At 35.9% G+C, this 18,307-nt stretch overlaps 1 protein-coding gene across 2 annotated transcripts in view; it reads right to left on the reverse strand.

The window, feature by feature from the left end:
- Positions 1-1,219: 1,219 nt before the first annotated feature.
- The window catches only part of MTA3 (metastasis associated 1 family member 3), a 113,232-nt gene continuing 96,144 nt past the window's right edge, over positions 1,220-18,307 (reverse strand). Inside the window, exons 9-13 of one of the 2 annotated variants that reach the window (XM_025045163.1) lie at positions 11,650-11,724; positions 9,782-9,840; positions 5,150-5,271; positions 2,438-2,589; positions 1,220-1,565 (exon numbers count right to left, since the gene is read on the reverse strand). In XM_025045163.1, coding sequence (XP_024900931.1) covers positions 1,320-1,565; positions 2,438-2,589; positions 5,150-5,271; positions 9,782-9,840; positions 11,650-11,724 — 654 coding nt within the window. In that variant the 3' untranslated portion in view covers positions 1,220-1,319. Of the gene's footprint in view, positions 1,566-2,437; positions 2,590-5,149; positions 5,275-9,781; positions 9,841-11,649; positions 11,725-18,307 lie in introns of both variants that reach the window. The other variant, XM_025045162.1, reaches the window with a different exon arrangement.

The raw sequence follows: 18,307 nt of genomic DNA on the forward strand, positions 1-18,307 counted from the left end.
AAGTAGTTTAGAGGAATATATTTCCAATTCTTTAAGATGGATTTAAAAAGTGATAATAGCATAAACCCATGAACTCAGAAATGCTGGTACAAAACCTCAACGTAAACCTAAATTCTCAAACATACGAGTCTAATGTAGCTAAATTTTCTCTCCATGGAACTCAGAGATTACTACCAATTTCCACTCCCTTTACAAAGTACTTTTCTTCTTCTTATAAAGCTTTTACCTGTAAGTTTTAAAGCCTTGGATTGTTCTGCTGAAAATTATCTTTAGGAACGAAATGTTTTTGAACCAGTACTCCTTTTATGAATACCCTCTTTAAATCAAAATGGAATATCTCATCATAAGAATTTTCTTATCTTACAGATAAAGAAAAGCAAAGACTGAATATCTTTAAGATTTCTTATCTGTTAAGCCAGACAGCGAAATTTCTCATCTTTTAGGGGAAAAAAGTTGCATAGCTATAACATGCTAGTCAACAATGTGACTGAAAGTAGCAAGACTAAAATGAGAGCTAACACACAAATTATAAACACGTTCAGGGGTACACGGTAATAACAGAACAATCCACAATTCACTGGTACATATGACCTTTGTTCTAACAAAAAATTGAAACACAAGCAAGGCTGAATGCATTGAAAATGAGAGTAATAAAGTCATGTAAATGTTATATGGTAATATATAAATATAATTATGAAATGGAAACCAAATTGGACAAACAGGAAGAAGGCTGAAACACAAGTTCGGACACTAGCTTGTGAAAACTAAATGTATATTTTCAGAAAATTCACCCAAGACTTTAAAATTAATTTAAAATTTGTTGTGAAGCACTGTGAATTTCCACAATATCATATGATAATTATAAAAGGTTCATGGGGAAATGAGAGGTTTACAAAGACAATATTTAATTAGTGTAAACTGGCAAATTTTATTCAAACATAATGAATCCATGTTAAGACTGGACTGTGTGTCTCAGTTATGGAGTTTCACTGTAACCCCACCCTTGGAGATTTATTGTGGCACCCCTTACAGGTCAAAGTGCCTCAATAAGGGCTTCATATATTCCATCACGAAACTCTGGACAGAATCACCTCCCACCAATCTTTTGCCGAGCACTACTCTCTCATAAAGACTGCAGAGGCTTCAATGTTTTCTTTGCAGGCTGGCATGATACAAATGGCAGCAGACAAAAACAATGTTAAAAAAATAAACCAAATAAAAGGCTGTACACAAGAACTTATGTTTATTGCAAACAAAACCAAAACAAAACAAAAAAGAGAGAGGGAAAGAAAAAATGGTCAAAAGCACAACACGTAAGGTTAAGAATTTAAAAGCATCTTACATTCTGCCCTAATGGCAGCATAATTAATAGGAACAAACGGCCGTCTTGCTGCCTGCCGCAGCCGGAGGGTATTTTTGCAGACCTGACGAGCAAATTTTGTGAAATATGTAGTGTGAAGGAAGAAAGCTTGACGCGTCTTCACTGCAGACTTTGGGCTCCCAGTGTTTCGGACCGGCATCCCCTGCATGGCCTGGCGAGACATGTGGCTTCTAACACGGGGGTCCTGCAGAATCAGATACCAACAAACACGTGAAGAAACAAAACTGGTCAAAGTGCAGTACGACGTATCATGCTCAAGGAAAAGTGCAATGTTTAAAATCTTCCACTAAAGCATCTATAACTTAATACCCTACCCCAAAGGAAGACAATTTAAAAGTGCATACTTTGGGGAAGGTGGGGAGTAGAGAAGAAAACTGGGTTGGGAGAAGAGGGTGTGATCCTACACTTTTGTGTTTAAATTGACCTTAACTATTCTGAATCACATTCACAATAGTAAAATAGCGCCCAGGGGTTAATTAGATGATAATGATGATGATGATGATTAGCATTGAAAGACTCCTGAGATTTTATTAGCACCCAAAATGAACAGTCTCTCTCTGGCAGGCCTAGGTGGTCCGTATCTACAATCTAAGAGAATATTTACCACATTCCTATTTCAACTACTGTTCACCTCAAGATTAAGTCCATATCTTCTTCTCCCTCCTATGATAGCCCAGGGGTAGAAAAAAAAAAAGGTTCAATTTGTATTTAAGACTCATTTTCAATAGTATCTAAAGGCTGCAGACTGTTTTCAAAAAAACAATTAAAACAAACATTTAATTTGTAAGCTTTCTACTTATGCTAATGCCTCCCACACACGTATTGTTCTTTTGTCTCAGTAATCTTACAAGACAAATATTTTGAATACCTGAAAAGATTTGATTTGTCCCTGCCCCTCTCTTCACTCCCACCCTGAATACTGTGGTGCTGTTTAGCTATAAAAATATCTTTGTTTGCTTTTAAATTATCCAACACTGTACTTCTGTTTTCAAGGACCGATCCAGCCATTGAAAAACATGACATTTCTCAACGCTAAAAGGACTACTGCTCAGGTACCTCTGCAGCTGGGCTGGGAGATAACTTCTCTTCTTCTGACTGGGTGGGCATTTTCAGGCCTCCGTATTTTTTCCAATAGAGCCAACAGGTTGCACATAATCTACACTGCATATTAGGTGGGCCCCAAGAATACCACTGATGAGACTGTGTAGCTAAAGATGAAGGAAGAAAACAAAGAATGCTATGTAATTTATAACATTAATACTCATACATTCAAATACTTCAAAAATATTCCGAAGCCACTTTCAGTTTACGATGTTATTTTTCTTTCCCCAGCTTACGAGCAAATATGAATCTAATATACCCATATTTTTTAAGATTCAAATTTCATTAAAAAACATTTATTTCTATATATATCAAATTGCACGTGGCACCTATTTAGAGAGGCTATTAGATAAATAAAGTAGCCTATATTACATGTTGTGCTGCTGAGAAAGTTTTTGTTTGTTAATTAAAAATGTTTTCTCTTGTGTACATTTCTGGAAATAAGTTATCAGAAAGGTATTATTATTATTAGTGTTTAAAGTCTAAATCCAGATTTCCAAACTTATGGTTCACAAACCACCCAGAGTTTAAGGTGCTCAGAGGGGCCCCAATGATAGAGGCAGGAATGTGACTGAAATAGGTATCTCTTTTCCATTCCTTTAATTTAATCGATAGACAAAATAATTATTTTAAATTTCTCCCTTTAAAAAAGAGAATTCCTTTCAAGACTACAAGTCCACATTCAAGTGAGCATACGTAGCCAAGATCACAGTATGCTTAAGAACTAGTAACTTGATTGATTTATCATGTAGCTAAACATGGCAAACTTGTGTTTTGTTCTGCAGTTTGAATTACTATCATATAACATTGAAAGAATCCCCCTTTTGAAGTTTGAAAACACTGACACTAAAACATTAAGTTAATGAGGTGCATAAAAATTATTATAACTCTTTAAGTTTGCCTTGGAATATTCTTCCTCAAATCAAAATGTTCAAACAGCACAGCAAGGTGTCAACTAATACTTCACAAACTAATGTCAAAAAAAGAAAATATAGTGATCATAATAATCAAATTGCCTTTTAGTTTATTGAGACCAATACTGTGCACTCATCATGTGTTATTTTTGGAAAACTCCTTACAAGTACCAGCCTAAAAACCTTCTCTCTTAAAATTTAAAAACAAATAATAAAATAAGTTGGTTTTTCTAAAAACACAAATTATAAGAATCCTATATATTAGGCATGGACTTATTTCGGATCCTGAAAATAAAATTTTACTCATATTTAAATATACGTTTTAATGAAACGTAATTTAATATTTGTCAACAAATGTCTTTCACCATACATGATTAACTCATATTCAATTAAAAAGCTGATAAAATGGAAAATACCAACTTCTTTCTATAATGATAAGTCTTACATATATATTATAGTAAAAAATTTTATGATCGATTATTTGAAAATATGGGTCTAAAAGAAATATTATAAAATTAAAATTGCTTATTTGTCATACACATAAAAATTGCAGAATAATTATTTAAAGAGATATGTGAAAATATATCATGGTGAAAGGGGTCTGTAAATCAAAAAAAAGAGAGATTAAGCCACTATCATTTGTCTGCGAGATTCTTTTTTCATTTAAGTATATATATGAACTACAAAATCTAAGACTTCCCAGTTCAAAAACATTTTATGATGCAATCCATGTAAAGTCTTGATTAAAAGAGTCTAATTTTCACAAACTGTTTCCCCCTGTGAGCCCATGGTGAAGAAAATGGTTAGACATATACCACTTCTATGAAGTCAGCAATTTGTCTGGCTCACACCTTCCTTAGTTTCAGGAGACATAATTATATGACTTGGTTTTAAAAGCCTTTTCTAATGCTGAAACCTAGTGTGGAGTGTGGAGCACAGTCACAAATGTCTCTCGTTCCTCTGTACTTAGGGCAGCAGGCTCCGTCTACCCCCAAAGAGCTGCTGAGAGACAAAAACTGGACACCAAATAGACTTTTAATAAGCATTAGTTTTCTTCCCTCTCTTATCCCAGGCCACTTAGGTTTGAAGGAAACTTAGATGATAATGTCACCAACACTCCATTAAAAGATTATACCATTGTTTGAGATTTTAAATAAACATAAAAAGTATATCAACTATGTAACAGTTCATCTCAGTAACCCAATATATATAATATGATACTGCCAGCCTCTGGTTGGTTTTTGACATGGCTTAAATACACTGAGACTCTGAACCCCAAACCAAGTACCATAGAACAGCGTCTCCCAAACCAGTACTCTGAGGAAACCTGCTTTGAAGACTGTAACTAGCAGTTTATCCACACACAGGTCTTCCCTAAAGAATCATTTGGAGCCTTTAATCTGTCAAAGCATACTGAGAAACTCCAAAAGGGGATCTGGTATATTTCATGGGACCACAGTTTGCACAAAGCTACTATTACAACTCTGAAGGCAGCTTAGCTGACCCCATGACACAGGACCCCATGGAAGCATATCAAAGGAAAGCCAATACCCAAATTGAGTGTGCAGGTGCAAGGTAAGGATGGGCATCTACTCATTCAGAGGCTACATTATCTGCCCTCCGCGAAGTACTGACCTCATGTACCTTGAGAAAGCAGCTCAGCACCTCCCGCCACGGTGCCAGCAGAGTTACCTGCACTTCACTGAAAACAGGGCTTAAAGGGGAAAATAGAGCCCTGTTGGAAAAAACTTACCATAGCAGCTTTCACAGGCTCTCCCTAAGAGGGGATTCTGTGGCTGGAATGTGGTCCCCACGGCTCCATTCACAGCACCAGGTTTGCCATTGCTGGTGGATATTTGGTTAGGATTTGGTTTGCTGCTTTCAATGAAATGTAAAGTGAGGTATAAAAATGGCTTGTACAACAAGGCAAAAGGCTCTACATTGCATTACTGACTTATCTTAACCACACATAAATAAATGTCTGAATATCTGGTGAAGAAATAAACTGGCACAAATGAAGCCAAACCATTCATCTTTATAAAACAAGGACATGTAAAAACGAATCTCTTATGCCTGACACTCACAAAATAAATACAGCCATCTCTGTTCTCCACCCAAATACAATTCCCTTAAGACACTCTCTGATGCATTTGAAAGATACAAGTTATTAAGTTTTATCAGATATCACAAATCGTCCTGAGAAAATAAAATACTTTTTTGGATCAAGTAAATTAAGTTAAAGACATTGTGTTGTGGTCTGAGAAAACCACTGTCCTGTTCTTGCTGACTCTATAGGTTGGCGCTCAAGGGGACTGTTCAAAAGCTACATGTTCAACACAGATACTGAATGTCAACAGGGCATATCTCTAGAGGTAAATTAGCATTTCAGGAGATTATGACTGCTCATGATAATGTCTGTTACATGTTTGAAGTTTGAGAAAGATTACAAAGCATTTGAAATTAGAAAAACCAATAAATGCATTTTGAAGTTTTTGTTTTCAAGAAAAATTTTAAGAAGGAAGAAAAAGGTGACATCTATCAGAACTGTACGTGTAAATTTCCCAGAGGCCCTAATTCCTCATAAATATGTAGCCCAGATTATCTTCGTACTTAGTGTACCAAGACACTTACTGTAGCAAACATGGCTAACTTTTCCCATCTAGAGGAGGTTAACTGCCCTGCTTATATGCCATGCCCAAGAATACTGCACAGGTACACATAGTATGTCCTCAATAATCTAAAAATTCACTTAATATATATGTGTTCAGTATCTAGTAAACAGAAGTGCCTGACTCAAGGAGCTTCCATGTCTCTTTGCTAGACAGAAAATAAGCAAAATAAATTAGCCAATTATTAGTGAGAAATAAATGCTGAATGACTAAACACAGGCGATACTCTAACTTCCCATGGTTAATGAGAGGTCACGTCACAACTGTGAAGACATGGGAGTTTCCACACAGAGTGGGCTCAGGAGTTTCTTCTTTGCTATTTCTCATTCCTACAGTTCCATTTATCAGCAAAAACCTAGCATGTAAACTTGGCCTGATAGTAAATTAAGATTTCTTTCTGGTATTGTTACTCTCACTCTTAGGTGACACCTCGCCACCACCACAGAAGAAATCATTTAACCTCTGAGTCTGAGTGCACCAAGGTCCCTATTCTACAAACAGAGCTATTTATATTTCTAACTTGTACCAGTAATGTATTCTGAAGACAAACTGGTTTTAAAAACACATTTTAAGCCAGAATATATTTCTCTTCATTTTAAAAGGTACAAAATGAAAAGCAGTGATTTAGAATGCCTAAGATTTCCAAAAGACACAATAATATTTCTGATTTTTAAAAACCTACATGTACATAGAAATGCTGGCCTTTGAAGTGAAATAACTGATATAATGTCAGAATGATGGCCCCAAAAATGAAAATTTCTGACATTTAACCCAGAGTTAAATACATGTGTTGAAAAAGAGCTAATGCAAATTTACATAGTTGAGCTGCCTGAAAAAAAGAATAAGAGTAAACACAACTTCAGTTGTTCAAGTGAATCTACAATGTTGTTTGATTGAATAAACTGACCTTAATATTGTAATAATTACAAAATGAAAATAAGTGTGCAAAGACTGAATATAAACTTGCGAATCACTTAAAATGTTTTGCAAAACCAAATACCTACAAATTAATTCTCAAGGGAAAAATGACTGTCAATGTGACCATCTGAATAAACTTTTACTGTAAGACAAACATATAAAAAAGTTTTTAAACCCACATTATATGAAACACCTTTCTTTTATCTAACACCCAAAAACCTTTCCCCGCTGCTCATTTGTGCTCTAGATTCCACTCCTCCTGCCCTCTTGAGAACTTCGTACACTTGATTCTCTTTTCTGGACCCTCCTCATTACTATGTAAACATTATTTCTCCTATTTGAAAAACTCTCCCATTTCCTTATCATGACCTACCCCTCAAAACCAAGAACTCTCTCAACTGCTCTTTCCAGCTAGTCTTCTTTAGGCTGCAAATCTTCACTCTCTGCAGCTCCTTGGCTAATATGCGGTCCTTACCACTATACTAAAGATGACCTCCACGCTGCTAAATTCCTGGGCTATTTTTCACCAGCATCTGACACTGTTTTAATCCCTTTCCCTCCTCGAAACACATTCTCTCTTAGCTTTGATGATAATGTACTCGCCTCGCTATCCTTTTATAGCTATCATACTCTATCTGATATAGGATTTCCTCAAGCTTGGTCCAAGGTACGTATTTCTTACTGCTCCTCCAAACACAATATTATATGTTGTTGAAGTTCAGATTTGTATAGCTAGCCCAGAACTTTCCCCTAAGTTTACAACCAATATATCCAAAGTATATTCAACACTTCTTTGTGGACCGAAAACTCAAAATAACCTAACCTGGTTCACTGACACAGGTGCTTAGCTCGGTGAATTGCATGGCAATCTACCTGGTTGTGCTAGCCAGAAACCTGGGACTCAACCTTGACATCTGACCTCCACTCCTCCATACAAGTCATACAAGTCAATCAATCACCTCCAAGTAGCGTACCATTTCCAGGGCCACAACTCTAGGTCAACTAAATATCATCTTTCCTCTCCAACAACTTGATAACTGGTCTCCTTACACCCACCCTTACTCTCCTTCCCCAAAACATCTCCAAAATATAGCCAGTGATCTTAAAGTACAAATTTGATCATGACACTTCCTTATTTAAAATCCATTTCCACTCTTCATCAGATAGATACATTCCTGGTCCTTGCCTACCATACCAGCCACATAAAATCTATTCTCCATCTTAATACTTGTCACACCGAGTAACATGCTGTTTGGCATCTGTCTCCTCCACCTTAGAATGTAGCCTGTCTTCTTAACCTTTCTACTTCCAGTACTGCTAGGCTCAAAAGAATGACAGTATGAAATAATTCTTAATCTATTATTTGTTTTTAAATATTCTATTTCAGATTTAACTGGGAAATGCTTCGAAGGACTCAGATTCTCATCCAGCTCAATAATGCAGCTCATATATTCTATTTATGTAAATGATTTATACAACTTTTTTTTTAAAAAGTATGATTAGAAACCATCTTGAGCTCCAAAAATCATTTACCTAGATCAGGCTTTTGGCATAATAAATATTTTAAGCTTTGTGGATATTATAATTCCGGTGCAACTACTGAACTTTGCAATTGTAGCACAATAGCAGACATAGACAACACATAAATAAATGAATATGGTGAAATATGCTTTTACATTTTTTAAATGTACTTTTCCTTTGATGTGACAGCATTGCAAAGTACAAGAAAGTTGGTATGCTTGCTTTTGAAAATCTGAGACACAAGAATCACAATAGTGTTTTCTTTGGGGAGATGTTCTTTTATAAATTAGTCAAATAAATATATAATTTTCAAAAATATTAGAAACGACTTTGTAGAAAGGGCTTTATAGCTCTGAATAAAAATTACTGACCCTGTAAATTACATGTTATTTGCCTCAGAATGAAAGATTAATAAGAAATATTGTAATTAATTATCTATGAGGGCTCCTATATATAAAAATGTCTTAACATACTAAAATTCAGTAAACAAAGGCTAAGTATAAAACAACTATACTGAGTTCAAAGAATGAGAAAAATCTTGGAGTACATATAACTTTGTAATAAATTTCATTTTAATCCCCAAAGAACATAGGATAGCACTAGATATATGGTGCACGATAAACTAAATTTTCCTGAACAAATGAACAATCTAACTCTAAAGACCTCAAAAAAAATTGGAATTCATTTTAAAACACAGCAAATGAAAAGAAACAGGCATTCGTTTTGATGTGACAATGATTTCTAAATCCAAAGGATAACCAATCACAGAATGCTAGACTGAAACAAGCAAAACCTATTCATTGTTTAACATTTGCAAAGTATGATTCTTATTACTTTCCCTAACTCTTCCCTCAAGCAAACAATGTAAAATCATCAACCAAATAAACAACATATCTCAAAAGGGCAAAGCGCACTATCTAAACAAATCCATTCTATAACGTAGAAATTTCATAAGCTGCTAGCTTTCTGAAACATCTGCCTTGAGTAAGTTTCATAGGTTAGTTTCCTGCCACTCTCTCTGAAGCTATTACAGAGGTAAAGTACATGGCATTCTTCCTCTAGTCCTTTTGTTAGTCTACTTGGGGTTTCTCCCACCAGCCATTTTTCTCTCTAAAAATATTACTGTAGAGGTATAATGGGAAGCAAGTCTCATGCTTTGTAGTGGAAGAAAACAAGATACATAAAGAAATTCAAATTTTGCTGAAAATGACCAAAATGATATCTTTTGTTTTGAAAGAATACCATGACGAATATTTTAAAAGATTTCCATTACTTACTAAGTTGGGATATACACTTGTTTCAGTTTACTCTCAGCTTCTGCTGCTTTTAGACGTTTCTAATTTAAAAGATAGATAAAATAGTTTATATACAGTGCCTAATTATTATTAACATTTCATTGTTTTTAAAAATTCACTAAAAACGAAATTCAAAAATTGCCATTTAAAAATGTGCATATTTTTAAACTGCAGAAATTTCTAAGAAAACTCACGAGATTCTAAGGTATAAAACTCTAAGTACTGATAACATATTATACATAGATTTAAAAAAATAAAGCAATGAACAACCCCATTCCCCATGTAAGTGAATAAAAAGGACTTGTAAGTAACCATTTTCACTTTTACTTTCTACCTTATTTCTTTTTTGCTTTTCTGGGAGGAAAAAAAAAAATCACACATAATCTTTGCTTTTACAAAAATATCCAGAGATGATTAGTTTTTAAAGTTCATGCAAAAGAAAGAGATAGCAACTATTCTAAGTAAATTAAATAAGAATTTACCCTCAAATGTTGGGAGATATGCAGTAAACTTTAAAGCTTGGCTGAACTCACATCAGATTTTAGGAACCAATTAGGAGCCAAATGCAGGGAAAGGAATGGGAAAAAGATTATGTAATCAAATCCTGAGACTGATCAATACAATAATGAATGCACATAGGGAGGGAAAATAACATATGGTAGCTATCCAAAAAGAAGACAAAGCAAAATATAAGGCAATCTTTCGTCTTCCTAATGAGAAGAAAACAAAAGCATTTAGGGGGACAACTTTAAACTTTTAAGGATGGAGTTGAAATTTCTGAAAATAATTATATCCAAACACTTTTCAACCATCCTTGATGCCATTATGTCCACCCCATCTTTAGGGACTCTTTTTGCTCTGAATAACACGGGTTTTCAGAGCACATAGTCTACCTAAGTTCTCCCTAAGTTGTTTCAAATAAGCACTTTTTGAATTATATATGTCATTGACACTAGAAATATTTCAACAAGCTATTCATGATCTCAACTTACTGTGGTAATTTTTAAAGTGATCCTTTAAAATGTATTTTTATAGCACCCAATACTTGCCACTGTTTAATCACATACTTAGGAAAAATAATGTCTGTGTTAAATATATTTGCCCTTCTTTACTACTGGTTCTGACATGTGACTAGAAGGATACAAAAAGAGGTATTGATTGAAGTCATTTCAGGAATATGTGCCTTTCCTCTAAAGTAATATTATTTAAAATAAGTAACTTAGAGAGTTACATTGCTTTGAAACATTTGGGATGAAATCAAACAAAACAAAACAAAACAAAAAAAAACAAAGAGACTCCCTTCTTTTAGAAATAATTTTGGAGAAAAATTTATGTACAGTACCAAAGCATCAAACCAGTTAAGACTACTACAGTTACATTCCAAGATTTAGAGGATATATCCACACAAGTGTCATATAAGGAGATTTCAAAAGATATTTTAAAATATCTCAAATTGTATGGTTGATGACATTCGTCTAAATTTTTGATACTTGATAAAAATAACTTGTTTATAAGGTTTGTGTTAACATCACATCTTAAGTCTTTCCCATCAACTATACTCACAGAAAGACGAAGCACCAGGCACCTGTAAGGAAAATACTGCCTCTCTAGTGGTATCTTTCCCTGGTGTCTTTCCAAAATAGTTAAAATAAATTCCGAAGTCAAAAAAAGTTAAGACTAAAATCTCAAAATATTATCATAAGGATATGAAATCATGTAGTTTAAAATAGTCTAGAAAAGATAAAGCAAACAAAACAAATTTAAAATTAAGTATATTGCTAAGAAATAATAAAATACAAACAGAAAGTTCACTTTAATGCAATCGTATAGGTAGAAATATAAAAAATCACCTGCTGCACGTATCTGTCAGTAGTTTTCCACATGTAATAATATTCAATGATGCTAGTCAATGATTTCCAAGGAAGCTGAAAAAATATTTAACATGATAATGAAAGCAAGTCAGTCAGAGACTCTAATACAACACACTCCATTTCTCATTTCCCATTTTGTTAAAAATTATAAACCTTATGACTGATACTATTTCATGACTTACTCAAAAAAGCTGTTCTTGGACTATAGGTGCAGTTGAAGTACAATTTTTAGAAATGATATTTCAATAGATTTAGCCAGTTACTTTAACTTCCAAAACAGATGCCAGCTACAACTGGGTGTCAGTTGGTCTCTGGCATAATATTTCTCATCCTTTTAAAAACTGTTCTATTTTGACCTATCTTTTTTTCCTCTGTTTTGGAAATAACCTAAATCTCTGAAAAAGAACATAGCCAAGTGTGGTTTTTATTAGAAAAAATAGAAAGCTTGCCTTTGCTATTTTCCATTATTCAAAAATGGACAAATGAGCTCCGACTCATGAGACCCACAACCAAAGAATATATTCAATATGTCCCTCTGTAAAGGGAGATCTGCTGGTTTTCAAGATGCAAATCGAGGCAGATCAAACCTTCAAAAAAAATGACTGATCACATTTACGATTTTTAGCTGTTGTGGCAGATTTTACAGATAGGTGACTCAGCACTCTTTCTCTCTGGCTCCCATCTAGCTGATCCTAATGCACCATCGAGTTTAGAGAGTTAAAACCATGCTTCCCAGACCACACATTACAGCTTGTGACATACGTGTAAAACATCTATGCCACCCTTATCATCTTCACATTTAACTCACCTATATGATATGAAGAAAAAACAGATAGAGTTTAGGGAAGGGAACTTATTTTAAGCTTAACTGAGTGGCAACTCCAACAACAGTTACAAATGTGGTCTCCTTACAGGACCAGATCAGTGCGTCACTGGCATTTGCACTGCAACTAAAGCAAACAGTTTTCTCCAATCCAACAAGCAGGCTAATGGAGTTGAAAAGGTCCGAGGGATGGTTTAAGAACCTTATGGCAAGACCTCACAGGACAGTCACTGGCATAGTCCCCTATAGTTTTAAGCAAGCAAAAACCTCTTCATCTCCTAACTATACTTTTGAGAACTAACCCCCTAGGATGCAATTACCTGGAAGCCTGATAAAAGGAAACCAAGGGACCATATAACCTGAGCATCATCATGATCCATACTTCATCTAAACCATAAAGTCCTAATCAGGCGTGCTCAGCACCACCACATCCTTATCAAAAAGAAGAGTAGGTCGTGAATGCCAAAGTAACATGCCCCGGTATGCCTACTCCTGATGCAGTATCATTTCTCCCTCAGCCCTCACTTCCCTATGACAGGTCAATTTGGGAGGGAAAAAACCTGAATGTAGCAGATGGCGTGCGTGATATACTGCACCAACCAGAATTACATTGCTACAGCATTTCAGTCCTGAGCAAGAGCAGCTCTAAAGCACAGTGAAGAAGGGAGATCCTTTTGGAGGGTGGAACATTAAACATCTGGTTTTCTACTCTGAGGTGAAGGAGAGATGACAAGAAGCACTAAATCCATACCCGTTCATGGACAGTAGTTATTTACTTGTCACAATGATTAGTGACTTGAAAGGAATCATTTTAGAGGGTTGGTAACCATGAGGTTTAGAAAAGAGGCTTGTGGGACAGAGAACAAGATGGCCCCAATTCTTACTCACAGGCGCCCTGTGCAGAGAAGATGCTCATTAGTATCCGGTGAATAAGGTTATTGCCTCTATGGCTATCAGTCAATCAGCCTCTTTTCCTAACTACACCAATGATTGTTGCTCAAAGGATATATAAACAAAGAGGACACAGAGGCAAGGAGATAGAGGTTACACATGGGTCCCACTACATGGCTATCCTCTCACCAAATCTGACCTGATTACTCCAGGTGTCCAATCTGCAAGAAGCAGAGTACACTGGGCCTCCAACATGGCACCGTTCCTAGTAACACGTCAGTTACATTAAGACTTTCAGCATCCTTGGAATAACAGCTATCTTCTCACTGAACAGACACCTATTTTAAATATGACTTGCTTTTTCTGCCTATAGTGTATCGGCTAGCAATATCACCCACAGACTTATGAAAGACTTATTCCCACAGACCACTGCTGCTAACCCAGGGCTCAGAACCCTCAGGAAAGAAGGTTTGGGTCACCCTACTAGATTAAGAACTCTGGCATCAAAGGTACTAAAGTGAGAGAATTGTGGGGGAATTAGATTTTGAATGCCAACGAAGGCCTCAGGATGAGTTTCAGAAAAGGAGATAGGAAGACTAAGGAAACCATCCATATTTCCTTCCTTGCTTGGTATAATTATTTTCCTTCTGCACCCCAATTCCCTTTCAATTCATATAAGGTCTGTTGTTGGTAGTTTTATCTTTATAATTTAATGCAGAAGGTATAAGCTGTAAAGACGAGGTTGTGGCTAAAATCAAAGGATGAATACACATCAACCAGAGAAGAATGCTGTAATATTAAATTTGGGGCTCCCCATTTGAAGAAATAGTACCACAGTTTCTATTAATTCAGAAATAATTACTTTTGTTTAAAGTCGATGTATAGAAAGGAAGCATGTACAGATAGCAAGGACAGATGTTAAATAGCCAGAGAAGTAGGTAGTGGCAGATACTATCCATCCATTTCCAACCCAATTCTAGCTTCCTTCCTTGAACCTCTCAACTTAACTGTTTCCAAATACCTTAGACTTATGGGCCAGGCTAGCCAAGCAGACAAAAATGACACTGAGATATGGAAGTGAGCAATAAGAGATGAGACCGCATGCAGGGAGACTGGATAGTTTGGCAAGAACAATGACTGAGGTACCATGCTCTTCTGGGCCATCTGTGTTGACCTTTCTGCCATCGATGCTTGACATCATGGATGCTAAGCAGCAGAAGGCATGGTTGCTTCCACTGTTACTGGACGAGTAGCATCCAAACCTAGTTCTCTAGTCTTCCTAGAGATTCTATGAGAAACTAATATCCTATATTCCTTTCTACTTATATTAGATATAGTGAATTCTGTACATAGTAACTAAGAACTCTAATATAACCTATACATTTATTCTTTATTCTAAACAAGATGAGGTTGAGTTTCTTTCACCCATAATCAAAAACACTCTAGCTAATACAAAAATTGTTAAGAAGTGAAGTATTCGAAAAACAGCCCCTAGAGATGTGGCATTTATTGACTAAGGTGAAGCAGAAATCAAGCAAGACTGGTGGTAGAGGCAGCAGACACTGTAATGGGGTCTCTGCTAGCACGTTGCCATTGTGAGGTTAGATATTGCTCTTGGCTTTACACGTCCTGGCCATGAAGCATCTAAACTTGGATCCCTGGAAACTCCCAAAAGTTCTGTTAGCTTTCTAACACCCTGTAATAAACCTCTTTCTCCTTAAACCAGCTCATTCAAATGGATTCTGTTGTCTCTTTTCCAACTTCCTTCTAGATCACTTTCCTATAATCAAAGGCTAGAAATCCAAACGTTATATTTTCAAGACTCCCTTATGATTTATTTCTTCCAGTCAGATATATGTACATAAGACCTAAATTCAGAAGTGAATTAAGCAGGATTAAGAGAGGATGGTGCGCAAGGCATCAATCTGCTGCAGCTGAACAAGGAAACATAAAATTGTTCTAAAGTCAAAAGCGTGGCTAGAGGTGTCCTCATCCAAAGATCATGGTTAAAGCAGTGTAATCCTGGAGTAGAAGTTAGGCCAGAAGCTTCCCAGTTTCCCTAAGAGGCAGAGGAATGAGGCGAGCGCTTGTGGGCCATTTCTGTGGAGTTGTTCTTAAGTCTAGCCTGGGGGCCTACTTCTCTAACCCTATCAATGATTTTAATCACCCAATTTCCAAAATTATATCCCATTCTGTTCAAAATAGCTCCTATAATTTTGTTATCTGCAACTGAAACCATGATGCTACAACTTCTAGGAAATAACCTTTGCTAAAAAGAGTTTCTATGGCGATGGACTAAATTACATGAAGAAGAAAGGCTTTGCTATTTTGCACTTTGAACTTTTCAGGTTACTTTACGTATTTCAGGTTCTGCTTCTATTTAAGATGTAGAAATCCACAAGAGAATGTCATTCTGTCTAAAAATGAGGAAAAAAATCAGATAATCTATAAAACCCTAACAATTCTTGAGTCTATCCAAGAGCTAAGGTTATGAGACTATCAACTGAATTCCAAAGTCACTCTGAGGAGAGACAGGACTCACGAACTATTTTTACTTTGGCAAAGGACAAAAGAGACAGGTAACCAATAAAAATGAAGGTAAAAAGAAAAAATTAAAAATTTACCAAATAACTAAGATCAACAGTGGGACAACTGTTAACATCTATGGAGGCTCTAGACACAAGAGAAATCCACACACATTTGCCACAGATCTCATTGTAAAGAACTGGGCCAGAGCAGAAAACCTGAAAAAGCCCCCAATGGTGGTGATAAAAATTTGAATCTACACAAAGAAATGAAGAGGGGCAGAAATAGTAAAAAATTTTAAATAAATACAATAATGATAAGTAAGCAAAAATTTATATAAATATGTTTACTTACATTTATATAAAAATAAATCTCTTTAAGAGATCATTGATTGTCTAAAGTAAAAATTAGTAATCATATACTGTATAAGTGGTATTTAATTTTAAGGGAGACCATGGTGCATTAAAGATACATACTGTAAACCACTAAACAAATAAAAGTTTAATTAGTAAGCTACTAGTAGATAAAATGGGAATCATAAAAATCAAAAAAGAGGAAAGAACAAAAAACAATGGGACAAATGGAAAATGCGAAGATGATAGATTTAAACTGATAATTACATTACTGATAATTATATTAAAGGGAAGTGGTCAACACCATAACTGAAAGGTAGTTTGTCAGACTGCTTATTTTTAAAAATCCAACTGTATTCTATCCACAAAAAGCCCACTCTGGACATATATAAGATAAAAGTAAAAGGATGGAAACAAGATATATCATGTAAACAATAAAATAAAGCTGGAATAATTATATTAATAGGAGATAAAGTAAATTTCATCCAAAAAAATATTAGCATTAATAAACAGGCATGGTATAAAGATAAAAGGGTCAACATATCACAAGAATACAAAAATCCTAAATGAATATGTATCTAATAACAGAGTTTCAACATAAAGTAAAAACCTAATTACAAATGAAAGGAATAGAAAAATCCACAATTATAGCTAGAGACTTTTCATACTGCTCTCTCAATAACAGAACAGTGGACAGAAAATCATTAAGGCCTCAGAAGACTTAAACAACACTATCAATAAACTTGACCTAAATAGCATTTATAGAACATTCTACCCAACAGAAAAATGTCTGTTCTTTCCAAGAGGACATGGAACATGCACTGTAATAGACCACATATTAGGTCTAAATCAATCAAATCTCAAAAACATAAAATTTGTTTTTTTTTATAGAGTATGTTTTCTGATCATAAAAGAATTAAATTAGAATTTAGTAACAGAAAACCTATGGGGAAAAAAAAAACACCAAATATGTGAAACTTACTTCTAAATAATCCATGGATCAAAAATCAACCAACCAATCAAACATTAAAAGAGAAATCAAGAAGGAAATTGAAAAATACTTTGAAGGAATAAAATGGAAACACCTTATCAAATTTAGTATGATGAAGCTAAATAAAGCAGTGTTCGCAGGGAACCCAGACACCCCTTTCTCGGGTGCTCGGCAGCAAGAACTGGGAGAAAGCAAGAGATCTACGAAAACCCCCACTGGTGGTGATGTAGGTGTGCAAAATGGCGATCAGCTAGCTGCCACTGGGGGCCAGGCAAGAAAACCCCTGGCTTCCCAGATCCTTCTTTCATACAAAGCAAAAGCTATCTACCACTGGAGAGAGGCAGAAGTTTGCTCTCATCCAAGAACCCCTACCAATAAAAGGCAACAAACACAAGGCAGAGACTGGCTGCCACAAGGGAGCTTCAGGAAGAACAGAAATGCAGTGGAGACTCTGTCACTGAGACTCATGTACACAACACCTGCCTAAGACTGGGGCTAAAACAGGACAACTGAGAAACCCTCTATGTCCTCGCCATGAACCCTGTAGGCAGTAACAAGCAACATCATGCTATCATTGGGAGAAGGGCAACAACATGAAGAGAGGCTGAGTAGTATAGGGCCTGCTGAGGTTGGGGCAGGAACACAGAAAAAACTCTTGGCATTCCATGCCCCACATTAAGCACAGGTAAGAATCTGAAGTCTGTGGATGTTCAAAACACTTCCTATTCACTACTTCAGTGAGGGATCTGCCCCTCAGAACAGTACAAGATGGCCAAACATACAACACACGACACCTGAGACAAGACAGATGAGACTAGCAGCAGTTTATTAGTGACACGTGCTCATAGGCCAGGGGAAGAGGATGCCATGTAGGGACACACGGGGGCTGCACTTGGGAACAGTGAGCCAGAAGGGCTTGTGGAAGTGAAGCTTTGTGTAACAAGAGGGGTAAGTGTGCCCTGGTTCCTAAAGAAGGTTCCGATGGGAGGATGTGATTGGCTTGTTTGAATAATCCTTCAGGTTGGCCAGGAAGTGAAACCTGTTAGGTTGCAG

This window comes from Pteropus alecto, unplaced genomic scaffold (assembly GCF_000325575.1).
Source record: "Pteropus alecto unplaced genomic scaffold, ASM32557v1 scaffold131, whole genome shotgun sequence".
NCBI classification, from domain to species: domain Eukaryota; kingdom Metazoa; phylum Chordata; class Mammalia; order Chiroptera; family Pteropodidae; genus Pteropus; species Pteropus alecto.